This window comes from Octodon degus, unplaced genomic scaffold (genome assembly GCF_000260255.1).
Source record: "Octodon degus isolate 3935 unplaced genomic scaffold, OctDeg1.0 scaffold00052, whole genome shotgun sequence".
In the NCBI taxonomy this organism is placed as follows: Eukaryota; Metazoa; Chordata; class Mammalia; order Rodentia; family Octodontidae; genus Octodon; species Octodon degus.
In genome coordinates, this window is record NW_004524628.1 from 5,429,561 (window position 1) to 5,455,070 (window position 25,510).

The 25,510-nt window shown below is 47.0% G+C and overlaps 1 protein-coding gene across 3 annotated transcripts in view; it reads right to left on the reverse strand.

Moving 5' to 3' along the window:
- The window catches only part of Kiaa1211l (KIAA1211 like), a 57,541-nt gene that overhangs the window by 26,245 nt on the left and 5,786 nt on the right, over nucleotides 1-25,510 (reverse strand). For 2 of the 3 annotated variants that reach the window (XM_023717530.1, XM_023717529.1), the window contains exon 1: nucleotides 2,992-3,149. In XM_023717530.1, the coding sequence (XP_023573298.1) occupies nucleotides 2,992-3,129 (138 nt within the window). In that variant the 5' untranslated portion in view covers nucleotides 3,130-3,149. Of the gene's footprint in view, nucleotides 1-2,991; nucleotides 3,154-3,696; nucleotides 3,833-9,372; nucleotides 9,542-16,099; nucleotides 16,180-25,510 lie in introns of those variants that run through there. The other variant, XM_023717531.1, reaches the window with a different exon arrangement.

The following is a 25,510-nucleotide window of genomic DNA, read 5'->3' on the forward strand; positions in this document are numbered from 1 at the left end:
CTACCACCTGGGCAGACCGGCTAGGGTTCACGCACACTTCAGGCCCTTGGTGGGAGACCTTCGCATAGAGCCTGACTGCCTTGACCTCTATCTGTCCCTTGCAAGCCTTGTGCCAATGTCGCAGCTGATCTCCACCCCAGGGACTCAATTCCTCGAGCCTCACAACTCTCACTTCTCACTTCTGTCCCCATGGTCATTCTGAGTTCCAGGGATCAGGAAAGACCAATGTCACAGCAAGGAAGAATCACAAGTTTTGCTTTTGATCAGGATGTGACCATGTAGGGTGGGGCTGGGCAGGGTCTTTCTGGCTTGCAAGTCCGGGGATGGGCGCTGGTAGCACATCTGCTCCAAATGCTCCCAGTGCCCCAGTCTTTCCTGAGGTCTGCCCTGGACCATTCTGGGAGCAGGGAAATTACAACTCACATAAGGCCTTCCCTTGTAGAGAATGTGGCTTCAAGGCCCCTGGAGAAATGGCTTGGGGTTCAGAAGTTTTAGGGGTGCCCATAGATGGGAGCCACTTTCCAATATTTGTGCTCAAAAAAAAAAAAAAAAAAAAGGTTGAGTTGGCATCAGCCGATCTGGTCTTATTTAATCTTTCCCTGAACTCTCTGAGGACACAGACTCCAAGGAGTAACGAACCTGCTAAGACCTTAATAGCTGCAAGCTTGGAATGTGACCCATTAGGCATGTACAATCTCAACCATAATCACTGAGCACAGTTCCATCAGTGAATTCACATGGCAACAAATTTTAAAACTACTTCCTAACAGACTTACTCTGTCAGGAAACAGTACCTTGGCTATATCATCAAATATTAGCTACTTAAGACATTTTTTCCCATAATCTTAAGTTTCTTTGTCAAGCATGTGGGCCTGGAGAAGACGCCGCACAAGATAAAATCACACAGCCCACAGTCTTAGCCTCTTCAGACCTGAGGCGCCATTGTATTAAATATTAAATGCCAAGTGTTATATAAGCATGTTTCTAAAGGCTGCATTGTTTTTGTCTTCTCCATTGGCCAACTTGTGCAGAAAACAACTGTTTGGACACATAATGCAAAGATTGGGGGGCAGGGGAGATAGCTCAGTAGAATAAGAGCTTGCCTGGCAAGCACAAGGTCCTGAGTTCAATCCCTGGTACCGAAGGGAAAAAACAAAAAACCAAAAAACCAAAGATTGGATCTTCTGAACCATGATGGCAAAGATCTATCTATATCTATATCTAATTTATTTTATATATATATATATAATTTTATATTATAAAGGCTTTGGTTTCCTATGAATATTACTCAATAATGGTAAAACTTCAGAACTTAATAAAAAACACCATGTGGGGAGCTGCTATGAAAGATAGGGTCAGGAGTTTTAGGGGTGCCCATGGGTGGGAAGTTCCCTGGGGTAGAACTAGCCCAGCATGAGGGCTCCCCTCAGCCACTGGTGGACTTTGGACCTCATGGCACCACGTGGCTTTGGGCGGGGTTTACTCTTTAATGCAGGGATTAGAAACGACCTGTTCCTCTTCACTGGTTGTGCTGGCTGCAGGCAGAGGAGCAGCCAGGCCGCAGGCGTCAGAAGCCGGTGGAGCCATCAGTCGCTACTGAGCAGGGAGGCAGCTCACAACAGACCTCTCCCCAGCACATGGCCCCAAACACACCAAGTCCTCTGTACTCCTGAGAGAGGGACAAGGACTCCACCAGAGTTGTTTCAATGCATTAAGGGGTGCAGGGTCAGTCCAGTGGGGTCTGGACACAGGGCCACATCACCATCTTGGGAGCCCATAACTACTTTCAAAAATTAAGAGCGACGATGGCCTGGTGAGATAGCTCAGCGGACTAAGCACCTGCTTAGGCAAGCATAGGAACCAGGGTTCAATCCCTGGTACCACATGCTGTGCCAGCCCCACCCTTGGGCCCTCTGAGCCAGTGACAGAGTCCCAGCATGGTGGCACACACCTGTAATCCTAGTGCTGGGGAGGCTGAAAACAGAAAGATCACTATGAGTCCAAGCTGCATAGTGAGACCCTGTACCAAATACATTTAAAAAATAAGAGTGATGGGGACTTCAAGGTGCCCAAGTTACTGAATATCGTTCCCAGCAACACAGAATCTGCCACCCCACAAAGCCACCGTGAGCCGCCATCCACCAGGCCAGAGAGAAGCATTTCTGGGACGCACAGGGCAGGTGTGTGGCTATAAAATGTGGGCTCCAGCCCTGCTTTGCTTTCCGAGTGCCAAGAGAGCTGCAGCAATTGCATTTGGAGCCACACCTAGCAGGGCTCCTCTCCGACAGGAGAAGGGCCATCTGTTTTGCCCTTTATGTGCAAGTACGTTGCATGGGTGCTGAGTGTTCTTGCCACAATAAAATAACATTTTAAAAAGCACAGCAGGCAACATCAAGAACTATGGTGTTTATGCAGGCGGAATAGCTGGTCCCTCAGGTTCCCCCTCCTGATTCTATGGCAAAGGAGGTATCTGGGGGTCAGAGCCTCAGCCCTGTTGAGGTCACAAGCCCCTCTCCTGCTTGACAAACTCTTCCTGCTGCCCTGTTCACCAGAAAAACGCCTCACATCCACCCAAACCAACAGGTTCTCCCGGCCAGCGACTTGGCCACAGGCTTAGACTAAGTGGTGTATTTACTGTCCCTTCTTCCTCCACCCAAGACCATATTGTGATGACTGAAGAGACACAAAGGTACCTCTATCTTTAAACAGGGTTCCAGGCCTGGTCATCTGCCCTATGTCAGGTCTACCAGCACCACAAAAATGTTACCAAACTGCATCTCTATGCCAGACCTGAATTTCTGCCCCAAGAATAACAATAAACATAACTCAGGGGCCAGCTAGCACCTCTGGTGACCTGGGTCACCACACCCTGCAGGGCCTTTCTCTCCCATGGGCATTTTGGGGGCAGGGAGTACACAGGGACCCCCAAGCTCCAGCTCCCAGCAGCGGCAGGCGAGGATGGGAACATTTGGTGACGCAGGCCACACTTGCCTTTATGGTCGTGCCTGAGCCCACGTCGTGCAGCAGAGACATCTCTGGCGGACTCCGGGGCAGCCCATCGTCCTCGGAGCTCATGCCGGTGTCCTCTGCCCGCTTGATGGGTAGCCCCCCTGGAGGTGGTGGCCCCATCTTCACATGACATTGTATTTTTAGCTAGGTGGGCACAGAGAACATCTGCTCTAAGTATCCCCAGCAGAGACATCTCTGGCGGACTCCGGGGCAGCCCATCATCCTCGGAGCTCATGCCGGTGTCCTCTGCCCGCTTGATGGGTAGCCCCCCTGGAGGTGGTGGCCCCATCTTCACATGACATTGTATTTTTAGCTAGGTGGGCACAGAGAACATCTGCTCTAAGTATCCCCAGCAATGCCATCTACCAGCTACCCTCCCTGCTTCCACTTATTCATTCAGGAACTATCTTCAACACCCTCAAGAGGTGCAGAGGATAAAAAGGAAAAGGCGGCCACTACCAGCTCACTCAGTGTCGCCTCTCTGTGTCACCTCTCTGAGTCCATCTAAGCTGTCACTCAGCACGGGTCAAGCTACAGGGGTATCTACTGAGGTGAGCCTCTCAGGAAAGCTGTGGTGTGCCTTAGAATCTACTTTAAGTGTATCACTTAGACCAAGCAGAAATCATGTAGAAACTGCTGGAGTGACAGGTGACATGCACTGTGTGATACCCTCAAGGAAACACTTACCTGCAGTGCTTTAATCCGGTCGCACACGTTTTCTTGGGAAAATACCCGCACAGGCCGAGCAGGGTCCTGTCCTGCCTCAGGAATGAAAATGCTGTCATGTGACAGGGCCCGGCTGCCCAGCGTGCCCCTGGACTCCCTAGGATAAAAGAGCTATTGTGAGACTCTGGCCACCTCCATCTGTCACTGACCCAGGGTACTCAGGGTGAAAACAGAGGCATGAAAATTAGTGACACATCGCACAACATGCTTCTGACCCTTCTGACCACAGTTTATCCCCTTACTGTCAAATGCCACAGGCTACTGTTTGGAAAACAGTAGAGATGGGAATTTTCCTAAGACAGAGAAAGTTGTGTGAATTTTTTTATTATTGGAAAAAACAACATTTGAAGAGGTGTGAGATCCAAGACAAGAGACAAAGGGATGGCACTGGGCTCTGCAGACACTGGCTGTCCTAGGTGGGAAGGCCAAAGCTTGTGGGTGAAAGCCCAACCCCTGGGTGAGCTGGAGGCTTTGGTGGTCCAAACCATCCACGGCTGCTGCGGCCTTGCTGCAAGGCTGCATCCTCTTTGGGTGACTCGGCCCAGCCTGCAATCCATGCACTCCAAACTCTGCCTGCACTCTGGAGCACGCAGATGGCCAACTCTTTAGGCATCACCATCCCTGCCTCTTCCCCAGCCCAAGGGTCCTATTTGGAGCTGAACCCACAGGACAGTCACACAATGCCCTCGGAGGATGTGGGAATTCACTGTCAGATTTTCCTAGCAGCCTGAACAATAGGTGGAAGGAGATGACCCAGACCAGCGGCACAGGAAGGAAAGCCCCCTCTTCATGCCCAGGCATCTTGCACCCACCAACCCCACCCTGCCTTCCCCTGGGGACTCCTGACCTCCAGGAGGTCATCAGGGACTCTGAGGAGTGGCCCTGCCCCACTGCAAATGACACTTTCTAGCTTGCAAGCAGGAAGCCCTGTTTCCCTAGAGTCTGTCCTACTGTTTTGGGGAAGGAATCAGCCCAGTCTGAAAGCCTGACTCTGCTGGCCAATGACAGCTCTTCACACAAGGCCCCACATGCCTGCATGTCCCCAACAGCAGAAGACCTCTGGCCACACCTCAGGGCAGCCAGGACCACGGCCTAGACACCTGTAGAGTCAGGGTAGCGGAAGGAGGCCCCCAAAAGATACAGCAGCAAAGCCACACGGGGTGAGTACACCAGGCTGCCCACATCAGCAGTGATGAAGTGGGAAGCTTTCGTGGGGGACAATTTGAGTTTCAAAATGAATAAAAGCCAGGCACAGTGGCTCACACCTCTCAACACCTAGGGAGGCTGAGGCATGAAGACCATGAGCTTGAGTCCTGCTTGGGCCATTTAGTAAGATCTTGTCTCAAATCCTCCAATACTGGGGGAAATGGGTACAGATGAAATCAAGTTAAATATATAAAAATCAATGTTCACAGTGATGTTCAAGAGAGAGAAAAGCAAACCCGAAAGTCACTGGGCACTGTGGTAGTTGCTCGGTACCAGCAACAGGACCACCCATGGGTCCGTCCAACTATACCAGCAACAGGACCACCCGCCGGTCCCTGGACAGGAGCCTCCCGAAACAAACCAGGGACACCACCTGACAGAGAACTCAGCAGCTGACCAGGCAGGGAAGGAAGATCTCCACTTGGGCCTAGGCGCCGTACATTACACCATTTACATATGTGTTTGCTTATATTTTAAAACATAAGGATAAGTAATGAATGAATAAGCATGGTTTCCTTTCAGAGAGAAGGAAAGAACTAGATGGGAAACGGGACACGCAGGTACTTGCATTTACAGTTTTGTGTGGTGAGCTATGTCAACACTTTATGTAAATGAAGGACAAGATAAAGCAAAGAGGGAAATAGAACAATCTTCAAAACAGAAAGACTGGAAAACAGAAAAGCCTAATTTTCTTTCTTTAATTTTTATTTATTTGCTACAGGGTCTCGCTATTCATTTCTGACTCATAGTGATCCTCCTGTCTCAGCCTCCCCGGCCTAAAAATCCTAATTTATTATTAGGTTGTTAACATAACTACACAGAGAAAGGAATTATTTCCTGTAACTTAAACTCTACTCCCAAGGGACTTTTCATTCCACATCTAGGAGGGGATAAATTCCAAGAACAAAAACAAACATCAAATGTCACCCTAGAGTTTCATTAATAGTACTCCTCATTTCAAAAATAACACACAACAATGTTTATACTATTGGATCTCTGTGTGGGAAAGGGAACAATAAAATTACTATACCATAGGATGAAGAAAATAGGAGATTTAGTTAATATCTTTAGAATCTAAGGTTTCCAGTATAAGAGAAAAGAAAATAAAAAGAATCCAAGAAGTAACAATGTTGTCTTCTTAAACTTGAGTTGGAAATATCAATGAATCAATGACTTATTATTTGCTTAACAATAACAAGACATATTTCTAAGCTACAGCCACAGAAAAGTCTAGAAGCACTGGCAGCAGTTTACCAATCCTAACTCCTGGAAGGCAGATGGGTCAGCAAAACCATTTCATGCAAGGAACAAACCACAGCCTGTGAAAAGCGGGGAGCGGGCTGGGGGCCACATTGCTTCTAGGTCCGGGCCACCAAAAGTGCGGCGCGGACTGGTATTTTGCCTGGTGCCAGAAGGAAGGCAAGGGGCTCGCAGAAAAGAATGTGCTTATGCCACAAGAAGCCAGAACGAGCTGGAAGTGACTCTTGATAGCCCGGGGGGAGGGGAGGGGAGGGGAGGATTTGAGTTTCAAAATGAATAAAAGCCAGGCACAGTAGCTCATACCTCTCAACATCTAGGGAGGCTGAGGTGTGAAGACCACGAGTGTGAGTCCTGCTCAGGCAACTTAGTAAGACCCTGTGTCAAATCCTCCAGTACTGGGGGAAATGGGTACAGATGGAAGCAAGCGAAATATATAAAAATCAATGCATTCACAATGACACTTAAGAGAAAAGAAGGAAAACCTGAAAGTCACTGGGCACCGGTGGGACTTGCTCGGGTCCCAGGACAGATGGACCAAAAGAGAGGCAAGCCACGTCCTGCCTTTCCTGTACAGACTGCACTTCCGGGCAGCCAGGGAGCTGAGGAAGGGCAGTTCTTCAGAGAAGAAACCCGGCTAGCAAAGGTGCAGAGAGGGATGGAGATAGAAGCGTCACGCTTTTGCAATGAAAGCAGTATGTGATGAGCACGTGTTGACTGGTAGGTGAAGAGGGCTGGGGGGAGGGTCACACTGAGCCTCGGCACCTCAGAGAGGGTCTGAGCATCACCACAAGTGAGACAGCCAGCATGCACGCACCCGCCTGGTGACATTCTGTGACAGGACACGAGCAGCCCATCGCACACCCGAATCCAGGCAAACCTCTGCACGAATATGAGCTTATGCGGAGTGGAGAGAATATCAGCACAACAGAGAGCAACGCCAGAGTGTGGGATGTTCTGCAGGGCAAAGGGCCCAGTCCTCCACCAGATCACCACAGGAAACAAAAGGAGGCAAGTGGGAGGAATTGCTGGAGAGGAAGAGATTTGAGCAACATCAGCAGGAGCTGGGGCTGGGCTCAGTGTACAGCACTTGCCCAGCATTGCCCAGGCCTTGGGTTCAATTCCTGGTATGGGGGAAAAAAATAATAGTAAAGGAAGCTGTACTGTGAGATTATCCTGGGTCTTTGCCTAGATCAGCTCTTAAACCCAATGTGGTAGCACACGCCTGTCTCCCAGCACTCAGGAGACTGAGGCAGGACTAGTGTGAGTTTGAGGCCAGCCTGACTCCATAGTTAGACTGTCTCAAAAAAAAAAAAAAAAAAAAAAGACAAAAGAAAGCGAGGAGGGGGAGGGGAGCAAGAAGTAGGAGGGACATGAGAGCGGACAGGCCACCACACCAGCACAGGGCCCCTCTGATTTGCCAGTCCTAACCCATCTTCCCACATGGACCTGTTCTGCCCCCAGCTACGGAGGAGACACTTCTTCAAGAACTTTCCACGGGGCTCAAGAACAGTGTTGGGAGTTGGTTTCCTCAGCGCTGCTCTCAAAAACGTGTTCCTCTCAGGGCCTCATCATCCCTGACGCCTGATCTTCCTTTCCCGGGAGTCCCGGAGTGCTACAAAACCTTCTAGTCACTGAAGACCAGCTGCCTGCTCTCCGCGGGAACAGGCGGAGGAGAAGGACCCTGCGGGTGGGCCGCTTCTCCTCTGCCTGGGCATCCGGGGGGCTGGGGGCCACTCCGGGCCTCTCCCCAGGCCCCAGCGACAGGGCTGCGAGGGAGGGGGGCAGCGGGGTGGGGGTCCCTGCAGGCCGGACCCGAATGAGGATCCCTGGGTCAGGAACGTGTCCGGCTTCCACAGGTGTGGGGCTCCGTTGCCAAAGAAACGTGAGCAGAAGGTTCCCTTCCTCCTGCACTGGAGGCGGGAGAGCCCGCCTGCTCCCTGCTGGCAGCAACAAAAAAGTGAAAGAATGAAAAAAGAGCCGCCCCTGTCCAGTCATCTGGTGCCACCAAGTGGGCAGCGTGAAAACAGGCGGGGAGGCGGATGAGAAGGACCCGGAGGGAGGACACCCCACGACGAGGTCGGGTGGGGAGCGGGACCCACCTGGGCACCCTGTTCCCCAGCCCCGAGGGTGCCCAGGAGTTTCGTCCCCAAGTTCAAGGCCAGTGTCGAAAAGAAAATATAAAAAGCTGGCAAAGCATTAAACCCGACGCTCCTCTCTTCGGTCACAGAAATAACTGTGAGCATTCTGCTGCCTGAGAACTGTGCTTTGTCAAGCCACAAGTTGCAAACACAAGGATCTCGTCATTAGACCTTGCCCAATTGCCATTCCCATTGCGTCTGTTCTTCCAAATAATTTGGGGGTACTTTGTATAAGACTGAACCCCAGGAAACCTTTTTCTTTCTGTTCTGTGAAAAAAAAATTTTTTTGTACTGGGAATCAAATGCTCGACCTCACACTTACCAAGCAGGTGCTGTGCCGATGAGCAATGTCAGTGGCCTGAAAACGTTATGAAATTACTGGGTGTTCAGTTTAGGGCAATATATTTTTCTAGTAAAGCATTCCAGCCCCTCAAGACAGTTCCAAGCTAAATAAACCAAGTCCTGCACCCTAACCCTGCCTGTCGCAGCTGGGGGATGATGCGGGTGCCACAGTTCTCTCTGGCTTACTTGGCATATTATACACTGATGGACAGTACTGTCCCCGCAGTCACAGAGGACTTCATTTTTCTGCACTGGTGACTGAACATGGGGCTTTTACACTGGGCTACATCCGCAGTCTTTTTTAAAAATTTTATTTTGTGCCAGGGTCTCATTAACTCGCTATATTGCCTAAGTTGGGCCTGAACCTGTGATCCTTCTGCCTTAGCCTCCCAGAGTGCTTGGATGACAGGGGTGCAACCCCACACCCAGCTTGGACTTCTGCTACATACGGTACGTGCGCGCCACATGGCAACTTTCTAGCAAGGTTCCTCCCTCCCCAATTTTCTCCATCCTTGTGTGTGAAAGGACAGGAAACCTACCCTGTAAGAAAGGGCCACAATGGAGTTACTAGGTGGGAGGGAGGCCCCCGGCGCAGTTACCCAGACATGGAGGGGAGCCTCGATCTTCCTGAGCTGTCCCTCCCCATCCCCGGACTGAGGCACAAAGCCTGATGGGTGCAGAAGCAACTTACTCGAGCTCATCCTCGGAGTCGTAGCCCACAGGGCCGCACTCGATGGGAATGACCTCGCTCTTGGCTGGATTTTGTTTCCAGGCGCTATTTCCTGTGGACGAAGGTGACTCCTTCCTCTTCTTCTTCCCAAATAACTTCTTAAACGTTTTAAATTTAGATTTTTTCTTTCCTAGATAGATTTCAAAAACAAACCTGTCAGCACTGTATGGGTGTGAGACGGGAGGCCAGGCTTCAGGCCTCCCGCTGGGCTGTTGCTTGTCTGCCACCCTGACAGCTCAGAGAGGCCCAGTGCGCCAGACCTGTGCGCTTGGAAGCGAGTCTCTTCTATACTTAAGCCTCTTTGGATGCTTAAGTACACGAGCAAAAGCACGTGGGATCCAGCCCAGACGCACAGGGGATCAAGGTGTCCTCTCTGAAATGTACACAGGCGTTTGTGACAACCCTGATGAGAGAAACACTGTGATGACCTGCTACACATTTCCTTTTTTTTTAAAGAAAAATTAAGCATTACTTTATACACATCGAGAGAGTACAGAGTGATGATCTGACACACGGGTACACAGCATGGTGGTCAGATCAGCGTAGCTGGCATTTCCAATCATCTAAACTTTAAAAAGAATTTATTAGCAGGCAACAATTGCACATATTTATGAAGTACAATACAATAAGTCAACAGGAGTATACAATATATCTCGATCACATCCAGGTAGTTAACATTTCCATCTCAATGTCCTTCTTCTGCATCGGAAGCCTTCAAGTTCCTCTCTTCTAATTATGCACACAATGTACACTAGGCGGTGGGGAACTGAGGCCACACACTGCTGTGGATGCCCAGAACTTACTACTTCTGTGTCTGGGCACCTGCTCTCTGACCTCCCTTCCTGCCACCTTTCCAACTCTGTAGTAATCAGATTATTCATTCTGATCAGCATTTAATACCGGTCTTTCTGCATCTGGCTTCTGTCATTAGTGCACCTCCTCCAGTTCCACCATTTTGCTGTAAATGATACCATAGCTTTCCTTTTGGTGACTGAATCATATTCCGCCATGCATACACTCCAAGTTACTCAAGTTATTTTAAAAAATAACTTCCAAATGCTTTGTGCAGTGTGGACAAAGCACAAAGGCCAATCGGGGGAGGCCAACCGCATGGGCAGGGGTGCCAAGCACCATGCTGAATTAGCAGCTCTGGATGATACAAATGACCAAGCGCTGGCCGTCCCTCTGGGCAAGAAGCTCATGGCTCCTGGACTGTCAGAATGTGCGGAAGGAGTGACTTTGTGATCTTTCTCCAATCCACCCTTCACACTCATTTGCAGATCCTACCCCAGCCAAGGACTTACAGCTCCAAGACAGCAGTGCGGCCCATCCCCCCCTCTCCTGGGTATGCGACACCAGCCAGCGGTGACCGGTGACCAGGTGCTGCTGATACACCGAGGAATCTGCTAAAGCAATTCACTAAAGATGCTAGATGAATACTCTTGGGCACGGAAGCCCTTTAAAAATAAAACAGGATCTTCCTATTTATTTTTTGTTTTGTTTTTGGCATGAATTCACCCTTGGCAGTTTACGGGATCCTGCCTCTGAGTGCGGAATTACTTGGGACTACTCCAGGATGGGCTGAGGGAACGTCTCCCCAAAGGGAGTAAGTTCTTTTTAACCTGCAGGAATCTCTTACACTCACAAAATGTTCACACCACTATCGACTGGGTGGCCCCAAGAGCTGACAACCTTGATAGATTCCTGGAGGCTTCTGCATCCAGCAGGGCGCAGCCTGGCTTCAGCCCATGAACACATCAGCATCCGGCCCTGTAGAGCTGAGCAAGCCCGTGCCTCCCTAAGGGTTCCTGCCTCGGGGCTACTCCGCATCTGCTTTTCCTTTGATTAACTGCACCACAGGCTTGCTGATTTTACAGGCCTCGAAAAATGTCTGCCCTTGTTAATTCTACGGGAAATTCATATTCCTGTGGTTCTGTTACCATCTTTACCCTTTTCTTTCTTGTATTTTTTTTTTTAGGTTCACTGTGCTATTTTTTTAAAAAACCTTCTTGAACATTGAGTTTACTAATTTTTAGGCTTTCTCTCTATTTACACATTTGTAGGCAATACATCTCCCTCTAAATTTGTTTTAGCTGCACTGTATATTATCAACTCTAGCATTGTAAACATTGTTCGGTTGAAAATATTTTCTAATTTCCACAATGATGCTTTCTTAGGCTGGTATGTTATGTAGAAAAGTATGTCCTCATTTCCAACCACTTGTTGATTTTCTTAATTATTTTTCTGTTACTGAATTGTAGCTTAATTGTACTGTGGTACGATAATAGCTTAATGATTTAATCCACCCAAATTTGGGTAACTTGCTTTATGGTTTATCACATTGAGAATTTTTTGGTGGGATGGGGAGATCAGTCCAGACTGGCCTTGAACTATGAAGCCCAGGCTAGCTTCAACCGCATTTGGCAATCTTCCTGCCTCAGCCTCCTGAGAGTTGGTATTGCAGGTGTACCGCACCACGCCCAGCTATATAGACACTTTTTGTAAATATTCCTGCAGTGCTTCAACATGATGCATTTTCTTCCATGTTCTACATCTGTCAAACCTCTCCCAGTCATAGGCTGTGTGCACATGCTTATGCCACTGAACTCTCTCTCCAGCCCAACAAAACAAAACAAAACCGGCAACAAGTGCTAGGAGGACACCTCGCTGGTGAGAATGCAGAATGGTACAGTTACTCTGAAAATGTTTCAGACACACACAGCCTATGACTCAGCAATTCCCCTCCGAGGTGTTTACCCAAGAGCAAGGAAAATTTATGTTTACATAAAAACCTACAACCTCTCTTCATAATTGCCCCAAACTGAAAAGCCAAGGCTCCTTCAGTTGGTGGAGTCCATCAATGAGATGCTACTCAACAATAAAAGGGGCAAACTATTGGGCGATGTAACCATGCGAATGAACCTGTGCATGAGAAACATCCAAAATCAGAAGGCCACGTGCTGTCCCACTTGACGCATGTGACATGCTGGAACAGGCAGGCAAAACTAGGAACAGAGATGGTATTAGTGGACACAGGGGTTGAAGGTAAGGGAGAGGTCTGACTACAGAAGGGCAGCTTCTATTCTGTTTATCTCTGTACATCTATTTTTCCCTAATACCACACCCTCTTGATTACACTAATTTATATTAGATCTTGAGATCAGCCAGTATGAGACCTCCAATTTTGTTCTTTTCCAAAACTGATTTACCACTTGTAGTTTTTTGCTTTTCCACATAAATTCTAGAATCAGCTTGCCAATAGGTGCAGAACGTTTTCTGCTGGGATGTTGACTGCTTTGTAGTCCCCAATTCCTTGGTCCTCTTCCAGGTTATTTGGTAGCAAACCCTTCCATACACTATTTCCATTTGGTTCACTGTGATTTGGCTATTTCCTACATAAAAGTTTATGAACACTCATGAAGATAAAAAATGATTATTGGTCAATACTTCTGCTCCAAATATCAAGCTAGCAGCATTCCAGAGCTCTGTATTTGTCTTTTAAACAGTGCTCTATACCTATATGCACTAAGCACGGCATCGCCTTGTGCACAAGGAACATCTCAGCTACTTCACATCTTCTGGCTCAGAAACCTGCTACCTCTCTCCTTACAGTGAAGTCTCTGTTCAATTTTATAGCAACTATCTGCATATACAGTTACATATATTTTGTTAGATATAATATGTAAATATTTCAATTTTTGGTGCTTTTAAAGTATTTCCAATGTTCCGTTATTCAGTGTTAATGCACAGAAACACGGTAATTTTTTTTTTTTTTTTGTATTTAGGGAAAGGTCTGCAGGGTGTTCAGGGTCTCACTACTAAATCGGACTTGTAGTGATCCGCCTGTTTACAGCCTCCCAAAGCTGGGATTACAGGCGCGCACCACCACGCCCAGTCTCAATTGCCGTCTCAGCATACCCAGCGGGCAGGGCCACCATGGCAGGCCCAGGGATCGAACCCCCGGCCCCTCCGCCTGCTTGCAGGTGCTTTAATCAACTGAGCTATTTGGCCAGCCTCAGTAGATTTTTAATGAGTTTATATTTTGCAATCCTGCTAAATTTAAGAGCTTTGTATTTGTATGCATATTTTCAATAATTGCATCATCTTCCAATGGTTTCACTCCTTCCTTCCATGCTTAGGTTCTTTCTTTTTTGGTTTTGTTTTCTTGTCTTATTGCCATGGTTGGCCGCCATATTGCTTTTTTATGGTTTCTTGGGACTTCCAGATATTTTCAATCACTTTTATTATCTCCAAAAATTAAGTATACATATAGCATATCCTTGATCACTCCTTTATTTCTGCCTTCAGGGTCTGTGATTGCTATGGGTTCGCTCCCTAGGGTGGCTCTGGCAGGACGAGAAACAGCGACTTCCAACAGGCGTGAGCTGGCTCATAGCTCCAGGGCCTAGAGGGCTAAGATCACAGTGGCGTTGGCGCAGCTGGCCCCTCCTGAGCCTGCGACACAGAAGTCTGTCCATTTTGTCTCCCCAACTTCTGGTAGTTTGCCAGCAAGTGTTGGTGTCCCTGAGCAGGTGGCCTCGCCAGCCCATCTTTCCTCCCTGTCCACAGGCTGTTCCCCCGTCATGCAAGTCACTGTTCCTATTTCCCCTCTGGATAAGGACACCATTCACAGTGGATTGGGGGCCCACTAATCACCAAATAAGGGCACGTTCTGAGACACTGGTGACCTCAGCACAAGACCTCTAGAGGGACAAAATTCAACTCATAGCACGCTGGCTCCTGTCCTTGGTACCTCACTGCCTCTTATGCTTGGTTATCACTGAGTGTCTGCTTGTCTTAGAACTGAAGATATCATGTTCTACAGTAACAGATGGATGGGAGGAACCTCCCGCTGGAGAACACTGTTGCTTCTGCAAAGCTCCTGAGCTCACACCCAGGGCTGCTGCTCTATGAGCTAAGGGCTGAAGTTCTCTGACTACCTCAGTGACACACACGGAAGCTGCAATCCACCGGGGTGGGCTGGTCCCTGATTCACACCCACCGGGAGCCGTAGCTCCTTGAGCACCTGGCTGCTTACTTTTTATTCAGCAGGCCCCTGCTGCACGGCCTGTACGCTGTTTCCTGACACTCTCTACCCTCCCACCCCTTGTGGACCTGAAGCTCAAATTTAAAATTTCCAAGACTTGTAAAAGGTCTTGTGTTTTTTCCTCTTTCCAGCCTACTATTTCTCTCTCACTTCTGGCCTTGTGATTTTTTTTTTTATTTTTAAAAAATAGCTTCAAAGGGGGGCCAGGGAGCTGGCTCAGTGGAATAAGTGCTTCCCTGGCAAGCGCAAGGGCCTGAGTTCAATTCCCGGTTCCTAAAAAAAAAAAAAAAAGCTTCAAAGAATTTCTTTTCCTCTACCTCTTCTTCCTCCTCCTTGTCCTCTTCCTCTTCTTCTCTTTGGTCTTTTTGAGACAGTTTCACTATGCAGTTCAGGCTGGCCTTGAACTTACTTTGTAGCCCAGGATAGCCTCAAACTTACAGTGATTCTCCTGTCTCAGCCTCCTGAGTGCTGTCAAAGAATTTCATATCTAAATAATTCTTAATTTTGAGTGGGGTAGGGCTGATCCAAAAATATTAGGCTATTATTTTTGGGGAGGAGAACCACTTAGTTTCCTTGCTTCTGTTCCAAAGCTGATTTTTCATTATGTTCTCAGTAAGTACCCTATGTTAGCATTTATTGAGGTTGTTCTAGGATAATGAAGTACTTATTCAAACTATTTTCTTACTTAAAATTAGTAATGATTCAAGGTCTCACAATGGGCATTTGAAACTCCATTTTTTTCCTGAGTGTTATTCTAGAAAAAAACAAAAACCTTACTTTATATTTAGGCTTATTTGATACTTATTGAAATGTGACAGAGAAAAAGTGATTTTAATATACAGTAATAAGCAAATTTATCTATAACATACAAAATAAAGTCTTTGCTGAAATTAGTATTTGAAGCTAGGAGCTAGGAGCTAGAATTTAATATCCTGGGAAGCTATTCTTCCTGAACTATTGAAAGAAAATTGCTATTGGCATTTTGACTTCAAGCGAGAGCTAGAGGTTTTCATTGACAAAATAAGGGGAAGTTAAATGGTTAATCAAGAGAAAAGGTGCATTGTGGGAAAAAGAGATGTTTCTGGGTGTCAGTTTTACAACTCTGTGTACACATAACTAGGCTGCATGGATAACAGTGGGCCAATCACAGAACTGAGTAACTGTTGGACTGTGTTCTGAAATAATGATTCATGGGCCTAGAATTCAGCTCAGGAATGGCTATAACCAAGGCCTTCTGAAGGAGAGTAAAAGTCACCCAAGAGAGGGGTCAGAGGCTCTCTCTTGATGTAATTGTTTTTCTGGCTGCTCCGCCTTTCCTGTGCTTTGTTTGGCTGGCACCTTTGGATAACTGGATGATAAATGAATCCTCTTAGCCCCTTTTCCTCTTAAGTCAAACATGGAGATGTATTCACCTCCCAGATGAGGACAATGATATTAAAATCCCCTACACTTGCAGATAACTAAAGGAGCCAAGTAGCCTGAATAGTATGTACGTGTGGCAGTTATAGTGTGGGGACCTGGTGTGTGTCCAGCCACGCTGGGCACTGCAGGCCTCCTGTCCCCAATGCCCTGCCTGTCCCCTCTGTGCTGCCCCACGACCGAAGGCTCCTCCCAGCACAGGGGAAAAAACTCGGGCCTTACCTGTGTTGTCCTCGCCGAGGCCTTCCGCAGCCTCCCGAAGCTTAATGTCCATCACCCTCGTGGAAATCATGTCCAGTTCACTAGAACAGAAGGAGATTCAAGTTAAAGGGCCATGTGGGACAGAAGCCATCGAGTAATATGAGGATGGCAGTAACTGCACTGCCCACGACCTTGCCCACAGACACCCTGCAAGGACAGTCTAGGCAGAGCATGGGACAGGACAGGCCCGAAACAGACACAGGCACAAGGCTGGTAGACATTCGAGCATTTTACTAGTCACCAACTGAGGCAACTGCGTGGAAAACAGGACTGAAGCAAATGTTTCACTCATTTACACAATGAAGATTAGGTTCTTTCTTCCAAAGTGTTCTTCTCAAATGATGAGAAATTATGGTTCTTTTCTTGTTTATTGCAGGAGCTTAGATGATACTGACAATGAAAATCACCCATAATCCTGCCAAGCAAAGATAAGCACAATACTGTAATCTCCTTCCAACATTTTTCTATGCAACTATTTCGTGTCCAGGCACATACATTAGGAAGTTTAAGTTCCTAATTTTTAAATTTATGCTACCTTATTAAAATTCTTGATAGGTGTGATTTGAATGGCTACATAATACTTCAATGTCATGTTATATTTTACATTGAATTTCTTGAAAACTTCCAAGCGGATCTAAAAGAACACAGAACACACATGGAACCTAAGGTAGGGCTCCCTTCACCTTTGCTTCACCACACCCTCTCCACTAGATTGTACCCAAGCAAAGGACCCCAGGCGCTATTCTCATTTCGTCCAGATGGATTCGGCTTCTTTCTAAACAGAAATTTCTGACTCTTCGTGGAACTCAAGTACATGTTCACTAGTCCGTGTTTCTGCCACAGGATGCCGAGCGTTCCGTGTCCCCGCCTCCCATAGCCGACCTCAGACAGTGCATGCTCTCCACAAATTGTGATCAGAACAGACAGCTGTTTAAAGTTTTTAAATGATTACAGCAAAAACCACATTGCTGTGAGTCAGACCCAAAATGCCCCCCCTCCCGCTTCAGACACATTCTTCGCATCCTTCCTGCCACTTTCTGAAGCAGTTCTAAATGTGACAAAATGCACAGCCAATGCTGCTGAGCACCGTCCAGCCAAAAGGTGGCCCCATCGAACCATTTACTCATGTCCTCAGCCACCTGACGCTCTGCCTCTGGTGTTGGCTCCTCCCCAAAGTCAAAATGACCATGAAAGGGAATGTTCTGGATCAATTCCCGATCTCAAGGCCACCACCAGCACAAGTGAAGACACTCAGGAAAGAGGGCTTCAGAGTTGCGGCAGAAGGTGGCAAGAACAGCAGGACCAGCATGTCCAAAGCAAGGGAGAGCGCTCTGGGGGCGTGCAGGTGATGTATCTTGAATCAGTAATTCTCTCTCTCTCTTTTTTTTTTTTTCCTAGAACCGGGGATTGAACTCAGGCCCTTGTACTAGCCAGGGAAGCACTTATTCCACTGAGCCATCTCCCCGGCCCCCAGGGTGATGTATCTTGTACGCTTGTAATTATAAAATTTAAGCATTTGCTCTATGTTTCGTCACACCTTACACACAACACACAGAGATCATCTAGAAAGTTATTTCTTCCTGGGAGAGACTATGAATCCTCACACACAGGAGGCTCAAATATTTAAATAAGTAATTCACATTTATGACGTGTGCACAGCACATAAAAGAAAATGACAGAGTAAACACAAAGAGGAGGACAGGAAACAGACACGGGCCGCGCCAGGGGGCGCTCCTATTTAGGTCTTCTTTGAGATCAACATGGGACGTAGAAAGTCCTCTTTGCTAGCTAATTCCTTAAAAGCTGAAACAAAGCTGCACCTGCTTCAGTTCTCAATTTTCACACAGTTCGGCTTCTGGTCTTGTGTCAGCTTTGCCGAAAGAGCTTTGCTGGAACCTCACCAAACCTGCGTCGCGCTCGAGCCGGCACCGTACGGATGGAATAGAAAGCACTTTTCCAAATCTTGCCCACTGTTTTAGGGCTGAAAGAACAGCCTTATTCGCACTGTCAAAGTAACTGGCAGTGCGGTCACATGGCAGAGTGACTACATCATTACGGGTTGGTGACCCTATCCAAAAACCTGGGTGCTTTGCAAGGGCACCCGTCCCTCACCCCCAGAAGTCAGTCAGTCCGCAACCTCCTGACTCCTTACTCAATGTCCTGTTGCTGCGTGACACTGCTGCAGGAGGGAGTACCACAAGGCATGGGGAACAAGAGACAGAGGGAAAAGAAAAAGTGGAAAGTAAGAGTGAAAAGGCGCAGGCCAGGTGGGAGTCACCCTGGGTACCCGCTGCTAAAGTTGCCACTGAGATGCTCAGAAGTGCTAGAGCTCTCCATCGTTTGGATGTGGGATCAACCACAGTTTGCAACAGCAAATTACTTATTATCCTCTCAATTATCATCTCAATTTTCCTATTTATCCCCCGAGAACTTTGAGTGCTCCCACGTTGGAAATGAGGCCATATGTGGCATGCCTAAAAAATACAGTGAATATATGAATTTTTTAAATAATTACAATCAAATACACATTGCCATGAATTCTCTTCAAAATACTTCCCTTCACTTTAAATGCTCTTCCCATAATTCTTACCACCGTTTTTATTTTTTTGTACCAGGATTGAACTTAGGACCGCAAGCTTGCCAGGCAGGGGCTGTGCCAATGAGCTACAACCCCACCCCTGATCTGTAATCTTTGAAGCAAGGTGACAGGTCAGTGTCACCCCAACCTGTCGCTCCCAGAACACATGTGTGAGCCAGGTGGAAGGGATGGAGAGCCATGCTCCACACTGTTGACTGGGACAGGGTGTAAGGAACAGGCTGTGACTTCCTAGGGCTTGAATGATTACATATCGGAGCTGAAGTACCAATCCCCAAACATGAGACCCCCCCCTTCTTCACAATTAATAAAACTCAGGTTCAGCCCTGGATCGAGGCCTTTGTTCCAGGTATCCACCATCCTAGCTGGACTCAGGACCCTCTTGGCTCTCCACACCTACCGATATGCTTTAGTGTCCTTATTCTCACCATGAGTTGCACTGGAAGTGGTAGATTAGAATTAACTTGCTAGAGTTCCAATAACATTTCCATGGGATTACAAATACAAACTTCCTAGGGCCTGCCAGATAGCTCAGTGGACTAAAGCACCTGCTTATGCAGGCGCAGGGACCAGGGTTTGATCCCCACAGTGCTGTGCTGGCCCCGCCCACAGGGTGCACTGAGATGGCGAATGAGACGGACTGTGGTGGCACTTGCCTATAATCCTAGCGCTTGGGAAGCTGAAAACAGGAGGACCACTATGAGTTCAGTCTGTGTAGTGAGGCCCCACAGACCCTGTACTAAGTACATAAATAACTAAATAAATAAATAAAATCAAATATAAACTTTCTGGGCCTTGACAAGGACAGGGAAGGACTCTATATGCTCTGACTAATGTAGACCCTTAGATAATTCTGTTACTGCCACTGCCCATTCCTGTTACACAACAAAGAACCCAATGCTCAAATTTATGGGGAGAAAGCACCGACGGTGCTCTGGGAAGCAAACACGTAGGAAAACTGGTGCCAAGTGCCCTACAGCGGCCCCTGCTGAAAGGCCAGAGCATGCGGTGTTCTGTCTGGCTCATTGTAAAGCAGACTGATGCAATGAGGGTGAGTGCCACAGGCCCAGGGGAACAGGCTCACAGCGCAGCACATGGTGGGGAAAGTGGCTCCATCCACCTAGGGTGGCCCAGAGGCTCAGAGTCACAGCTCAGCCTCAGACTGAGAGCTCACATCTAGAACATTAAAGAGCCCAAAAAGTAAAATAAATAAATAAAATAAGACAACCCCCCAACAAAGATCCAATAAGAAAGCAGGCATCGGAGAAGAACACACACTTCTCAGATGAAGAAATCCAACTGGCCAATAAATACATGAAGAAACAGTCAACATCATGACTACTCGAGAAATGCAAAGGAAGACATTAAGATTCCACTTGTACCAGAAAGGATGGCACCATTAATCCATCAACCAATAACAAACACCGGTGAGGTCGTGGAGAGGAAAGGACCCTTCTCCATTGCAGGTGGGAGTGCAAACTGACGCAGCCACTAGGGAAATCAGCATGAAATTCCTGAAAGATACCATTTTTAGGTATCTTCTCCAAGAGTTAAAAAAATCACATCACTGTAATGTATGCATACCCATGTTTATAGCAGCACAGTTCATCATAGTTAAATCTTGGGGCTGGCCAAATAGCTCAGCGAATTAAAGCATCTGCAAGCCCATGCAGAAGCTGGGGGTTCCATTTCTGGGCCTGCCGTGCTGGCCCCACTCCCAGGGTGCACTGAGATGGCAATTGAGACTGGGCATGGTGGTGCACGCCTGTAACCCCAGCTCTTGGGAGGTTGTAAACAGGCAGATCATTAAGAGTCCAATCTAGTAGTGTGACTCTGAACACCCTGTAGACCCTTCCCTAAAATACAAAATAATAACAATAATAATAATAATAATAATAATAACAACAATAATTTGGAAGCAGACTATACGCCCATCAACAGATGAATGGATTAAAAAATGTGGTATTTACGGACAAGGAAGTACTACTCTGCCGTGAAGAAAAATAAACTTGAAGGATTTGCACAATTGTTGTACCTTGACAGCATAATGCTACTTGAAGTGTGTCAGACAGACAAGCTTGAACCTTGCAGGGTTTGTCTTATATGAAAGAGTTAATATATAAAGTACAAAATGAAAAGACACATCATAGGAAAAAAGGGAGGAAAGCTGTCGTATTCTAAGTATGTTTCTGCCGTCGATTTCTAGTTTCACTCTAGCTAGAAACAAAACGATGTTTGGGGAAAACAAAAATGATCTGATTTGACTGTGGTCATGGCTGTACAGTGCTACAATCTGCTGAATCTTACACTGTAAGTTTGTAAACTGTGGTGTGCAAATTTTAGTCCAATAAAGAAGTTATGTAAAATATAAAGAAAGTAGCACAGGGCAGAGGGCTCAGGAGCAGGTGGAGGGTGAGCACCCCACAGAGGCTGAGCGCTGTTGGATGCCTACAGAATGTGGAGGCAAAAGTTAGGGGACAATGAGGGGACAGCAGATGGGGTCACCTCCTGGGAGGGGGGCGCTCTGGCACCTGCTCACCTTTCAAGGCCTGAACACCTCTGTGCTAATAAATGCATGCGACAGTGCAGAGGAAAGGGCACGACTTAACGAGTTAGGATGTCTTCCCTGGGGTTCAATCTGCACCCCGACATCTGCCAGCACTGGCCGCAGCCCCTCATACTCCAAGGGCAGTAACAGTCTGTTTCAACAGCTGCACCAGACTTAGAAGGCAGCAAGCGCTGGCTGCACCCGCAGTGCCCCTCTGAGCACAAATGCTTGTGCGGCGTGCACACCATGAGCCTGTCCAGGCAGCAGGGAAGACAGTGTCCCTGTACAATAGCTCACTTCAGAGCCACTGCCACCAGTCACGGCGTAGCTGATCCCAGTGTGCCCTAATCCCCGCAGCCTGGGGGACCACAACTGCTGCCATGTAACTGAGGGAAAGCGTCCCAGGTCTGGAGGAGTGGGGGCAGAGTCCATAGAGACCGCAGAGGGCCCAGATGGACAAGAAATGCCCCTCATGCAGACTTTCCAGGTGGAAATGCCTGGTGGCCACGACAGTGCAACATCATGGTCTGCTGGGCTGAGACCCTCAGAAGGGCAAGGTGGCAGATACCCTGGAACTGCCAGGACTCGGTGGCCTCCTGCAACAAGACAGCACTTCTCAGGAACTCAGTGCTCAAGGTTCCCCCACTCCCAGCATCTGCAGTTGTCCCGACAACTCCGACAACTCCGTCCCCAGCAAGGAAACCCTATTCTTTATACTAAAGCTGGACCCCAGGGGCCAGTTCACTGATTCCAATCCACTTACTGGATACTGCACCCCTCCTGCCCCCTCTGCACTGCACAGCACTTACTGGGTACCTGGCAGCCCTGAGAACCTCGGGGAGTCCTGCTTCTGAAGTCTGGAAGCAGACGCTGCCCCTTCTCTGTCTCCACAGCCGGAGGCCATTGGCTCTTTCGCAGTTCATAGCAGATCGCCATGCTTAGAAAACTCAGAGCAGAATCCCCCAAAAGTCTGTTCAGATGAAGGAGAATACATTTTCAAATGGCTTTTACTTATTTATTTAGCACAGTTCTGGGGATCAAACCCAGGGGCTCATGCATGCCAGGCAAGTGTCCTGCCACTGAGCTACATCTCTAGCCCTAATACAGTATTTTAAAAGTATAACTCACTGTATTTACCTGTACCATACGAAGAAAAATATCTGCATGGTAGCTGTGTGAGCCTAAGCATTTGATTATGGATGAAAATCGTGTCACCCTTCCTACAGATCCGCTACTGCCACACACTCTCCAGGCTCCTTGAAGGGTCCTGAGGATTCTTTCCTCACCCCTGTACCTTGCCTTCACTATACTGTGCAAGGGTGTCATGAGAACGTGTTGGGCCTGGCGAGCTCACCTCCCTCCTGAGCCTCAGGGCTTTGTGGGGAGAGCTCCGTGCCTGTCACAGTCCCCGCTTTACACACCAAGACAACTGACAGCTCGAGCACCCCTTGAGATTTTTGGATACTGACTCATCTAGCCTCAGAAAGTAGTAGAAAAGCCAGAAGGAGTCACCTTTCATTCACCTTCTCCTATGCAGCCAGAAGAGGTGGACGAATCTACATGAGGCCAGCCTTAGAGAAAGCAAAGTTAAAAAAAAAAAAAAAAAAAAAAAAGACTAGCAATCCCAGCCCCCCAGGAAGCTGAGGCAGCAAGACTGCAAGTTCAAGCCCAGCCTGAGCAACATAAGCTCCTGTCTCAGAATACCTTAAAAAAGAAAGAGGCCAAAAACACACTGGCGAACAGATAGCTTCTTTAGTAAATGGTGCTGGGAAAACTATATATCTGCATGTAGAAGACCGAGTCTAGACCCATAGCTCTCACCACGGACTAAGCTAAAATTGAACTGGATCAAAGATCTAAATGTTGAAATAGAAACACTAAATCTGATGGAAGGTAAAATCAGTACAACTGTTGAAGACATAGACACAGCCAAGGACTTTCTGAACAGAACCCCAGGGGCACAAGAAATAATACCAAAAAGCAACAGACAGGGTCAAATTTACAAGTTTCTGCATAGCAAAAGAAACATCTGAGAGTGAACAGATGATGTACAGAATGCAAAAAAAAAAAAAAAAAGTCTGAGCTATTTCTCAGACAAAGTACTAATATCGAGAATACATAAAGAACTCAAAAAAATAAGCCCCCAAATAGAAGACCCAGTTAAAAACTGGGCAACCAAAGTGAATAGACATTTATTAAAAGAAGTACAGATGGTCAATAAACACATGAAAAAAGAAACCGTCAACACTGCTGACCCTTAGCGAAATGCAAACTAGAACCTGAGATACCATCTTACCCCAAGAGAATGGCTATCAGAAAAAGAAATCTAATAATAACCAATGCTGGCAAGGCTGCAGGTAAGACAGAGCCCTTCTTCATTGCTGTGGGGAGTGGAACCTAGTAAACCACTATGGACATCAGTATGGAGATTCCTCAAAAGACTAATACTAGAAATTCCACTCGACCAAGCTAATTCCTGCTAGGAATATTCCTGAAAGAGGAAGGGTCACTGCATCACGGTGCTTCTTGCATACCCACATGTTGCTGTGCCCAGCAGCGCAATTTATAACAGCTAAATGCTTGCAAACAGCCTACGTGCCCATCAGCAGCTAAGTGGATAAAGAAAATGTGGTATTTATACACAATGGGGCACTACTGTGCTGTAAAGAAGGATAAACTCGAGGCACTTAGGTGATCAGATGCAATTCGGGATCATAATGTTAAGCGAAATGAATCCAACACAAGTTTAAATGTTGCGTGGTTTCTCTTGTAAGAGAAACTCAAAATGTGAATAAGGAGCAAAATAAAGGGTAGGTAATAAAAAGTAGCGAGATCAGCTTTCTCAAATAGAAAGGGGAACAAGAAACGGGGAGATAGCCCAGTGGCCTAAGCCCCTGCCTGGCAAGCACAAGGACCCAGGTTTGAGCCTCAGTACCGCATGCCATTTGGGCCCCGCACCATGCCACGTCTAAGCTGGGTTGAAGACTCTGTACCAAATAAATAAATAAATATATTTTTTTAAACCCACAGTTTTGGAGATAGCTCGGCAGTTTAAGTGCCTGCCTGGCAAGTACATAAAAAAGTAAGATGTACTGTGTTCGTGTACATACCCCACACACAATGGATATACTCAACTCTGTAATGCAAACATGAAATAAAAAATAAAATACAATGTTTTAAAAGTGAGGGAGAAATCTAAGGCATTCCTGGATAAAGAAAAGCTTAGGGAACTCCTTCTGGTAGAGTTGTTCTGAAAGAGATGCTAGTACTGGGGAGATAGCTCAGCAGCATGAGAGCCCGCCTGGCAAGCGCAAGGTCCTGTTTTGATCCTTAGTACCACAAACAACAAACAAACAACAACAACAAAACACAGAGAGATAACAGGGGACCCTGCAGGATAAAAGAAAAGGACACTGGACATGAAGTCAAGTCACACTGTTACCAAGAAGAAACCTAAAAATTCCTCTCACGCTTAGTTCACGGAAAAAAAAAAAAAATCAGAAGGAGAAAAGATAGGAAAAAAAGGAAAAGGAAAAATCATGTAAGAATATATACAGGATAGCTCAGATGATTGTGCTACTAACTCCTGTTAGTATTTTAGAAGTAGCAGTTAATGTTTAAAATGTTTACTTTGACTAACTCTATGTGCAACACAACAACCGTGGTTGAATAGCTTTCATCTTGTTCTTTTTATTATTATACTCACTTTAAAATAAATTTAAAAAAAAAAGTAGAAAGGACAAGGAAAAAAAACAACTAAGGTTTGCTGAAAGGAAGAGTTAATGTTTCATTGTTTGATCAATCTGGCATGCCTATATCTGGTAATCCGAGCACCAAATCTGATGATAACAATATGGATCATGACAATCATTGTTAATTTTCTATTCTTGTTTTGAAATTCTGTGTCATTTGTATTGTTTTATGTGGCTTTGCTTCTGTCTTTGTTCTTGTTATTTGTTCTTGGGGTTTTTTCCTTTTTAAAATAATAAAATTCACTAACTTTGAAGCCCCTGGCTGGTTGGCTGCAGCCGAAATTTCCCAGGAAGCCCCTCTTGGGTAGAAACCTGCTTCCCAGCGCACGCGCTCTCCCTGCTGGGCGCAAGGGGCTACTCTCCTCCAGTTCCGCTGGTCCTGGGCAGGCGAGCCGGTGGTGGGGTGGTAATCTCTTGCTATCCTTCCCTGTCCTCTAGGAAAAGGGTATCTTCCGTATCCCAACAGTTAACTGCAG